General features: G+C 49.5%; 1 protein-coding gene across 1 annotated transcript; it reads right to left on the bottom strand.

The window, feature by feature from the left end:
* Window positions 1–24: 24 nt before the first annotated feature.
* Window positions 25–2,277, bottom strand: PENARI_c278G02273 (uncharacterized protein; the record flags this gene model as incomplete). The annotated part of the gene is made up of 5 exons (XM_022638249.1): window positions 25–126; window positions 165–412; window positions 513–648; window positions 676–749; window positions 1,995–2,277. Coding segments are annotated over 5 exons (843 nt in total), but the record flags the coding sequence as incomplete, so codon positions are not given.
* Window positions 2,278–2,351: the final 74 nt, after the last annotated feature.

Raw genomic sequence — 2,351 nt, 5'->3', positions numbered from 1 at the left:
GGCCGTAGACGAAGCTATTCCCACTCCGTTATCACCCTGTGAGGCTTGTTGTGTTCCTCCACGTCCACGGCCACGGCCACGTCCACGGCCACGTCCACGTCCACGTCCACGTCCACGGCCACCTTCCTAGGCCGTAGATGAAGCTATTCCCACTCCGTTATCACCCTGCGAGGCTTGTTGTGTTCCTCCACGTCCACGGCCACGTCCACGGCCACGGCTACGTCCACGTCCACCTTCCTGGGATAGTATGAGCTCAAAGCCGGAGGGTTCTCGCTGGGTGGAGGTGTCTTGGGTGCTTGCTTGGGTGCTTTCGCCGCCGATGAAGTTCCTAGCGCCTTGGGGGCGTCCTCGCCGGCGTACTTGGAGAGGATCCTGGAGTAGGAGTAGCGGGTCAATAGGAGGCGTAGAGACACTATACAAATGCTAGTGTTGATGGAATAACTTAGGCTCAAAGCTCTTGTTCTCCACTTCGTACTGTATGATGAGATGAATGCATGGAAACCCTGCCGTACCTAGCGAATTATAGCGGCAAAGTGGAGGAATCGGCGGCTTCTCGTCACTTGCTGGTAGGAAGCGGTTGTAGACGTCTTTTGTATGCTCTATCGCCTTGGCTGAAATTCGTCTAAGAACTAGCCTAAATAGCTGCTTCTAGCGACTATTAGTAGGCCTTCTTACCTTCTTATTCTCGATCTTAGCGGTAGCCTTTTGAAATTGAAGCTTTATAGCATTCTTAAAGGTGCGAAGGACCACTAGTAGATCATTAGTTGAGACTTGAAGGCCCTGCTTAAGTAGCTAGTGAGCTCCCTCGGTCCGAGAGGTCGCAATCTCATTGAGATGAAGGTATTCGGAGGTGTATTCATGAAGGAAATACTTAGGGCAGTCGTCTAGCCATTCACTCTGTAGATATTGGAGTAAAGGTTTAAAAATCGGCTCCTTGTAGTGCTCTTTGAATTGTCTCTATCTCTCCTCCCTCTCTACGGTTATGATCGTATAGACGACGCGAATCCACCGCTTTAGCATCGTCTTCTATACTTCATAGACCATTTCTCGAAGCTCTCGGTCTCTCTCCGCCTTTGTCTGACGCTATAAAGCCGAGGAAGCAGCCTCTTGCCGCTCTTTTGCTAGCTACTCTACGAGAATCGGACGAGCTTTCTTTATGATATTCATATTGATATGCTATAGACAGATTATATGCTTTGTAGAAGGGAAGACGACCTTCACAGCATTCATTAGCGCTTACTCCTTATCGGAAAGGATAGTCCGGGGTGCTTGAAGGCTAAGAGCTTCGTAAGCCTCTGCTAGACAGCTTAAAATGACTTCGTAGCTGTCATCTTTCTCGTCCTTTATAAATGCGAAGCCGATATAAAAGGTTGAGCCCGTAGTAGTGAAGCCGACGATATCGAGCATTGGAAGGCCATACCGGTTAGTTTTATATATACAGTCCATTGAAATAACCCATAAATTTGTCTTAAGGAATGCAATACTCGTTTTATGCATACAAAAGAGGGCTGTGACATGATTCTCATCGTTAACTTCATACTTGAAGATCCATTCGCCGTCCTTTGGAAGCTCTATCAAGAGAGCTTAAAGCGGTGTACGGCCAGCAAGGAAATCAACATAAAGCTTCCTCCGAAAGTTGTAGATATCCCGGGCAGTGAGGCAGGAATCCTGGTCGTCCTTTTGAATGCCGGTGAGAATATGACGGGTAGAAAGACCCTGCTGGAGCTGATTCTCAATATTCGATGCCTTTACATACAATTCCTGCTTCCGGTGTGGCATATGAGTAAGAGGAGGCGAGGACTCATGGTTATGGTGTTGATTCTCCACTGTAAGGTTCTATCGGCCTTCTTGAAGCCGTAGCGATATCGAAAAGGGGCATTCAATCGCTAGCGAGGTAGTCTCCCGCTTCCGCGTAGGGCTATTCGGGCTGTTTCTTAGCCGGCGGCCCCGGTCACAGCATAGGCGAACTATCTTTAGGACCCCTTTCTTTGTACGTTTCGACCGAAGAGTTGAGACTGCGTAGCCATGCTGGCGGCCGAAGATATTGATCGCGACAATTCCTTGCTTAGGCGTATCGTACTGCTGAGGTAAAGGAGGCAGCGGGAAGGTGTAGGACTCGGGAATAGCGTCATGGAGGCTTGGCGGCGCGTGATGGAGGCTTGGCGTCGCGTCATGGAGGCTTGGCGGCGCGTCATGGAGGCTTGGCGGCATCGGCGGGGACTCGGGAATAGCTTCATGCTCAGAATCGGACGGCGAATCAGGCTGTGAGGAAGCCATTGTAAAAAGCAATAAAATGCGAGAGAAATGGGTGGAAACATGGGAGGTTTGAAGGTGTAAACAACAATTATTTT

The sequence above is a fragment of the Penicillium arizonense genome (assembly GCF_001773325.1).
Source record: "Penicillium arizonense strain CBS 141311 chromosome Unknown PENARI_contig278, whole genome shotgun sequence".
In the NCBI taxonomy this organism is placed as follows: domain Eukaryota; kingdom Fungi; phylum Ascomycota; class Eurotiomycetes; order Eurotiales; family Aspergillaceae; genus Penicillium; species Penicillium arizonense.
This window is presented reverse-complemented; position numbering and strand designations above follow the sequence as displayed.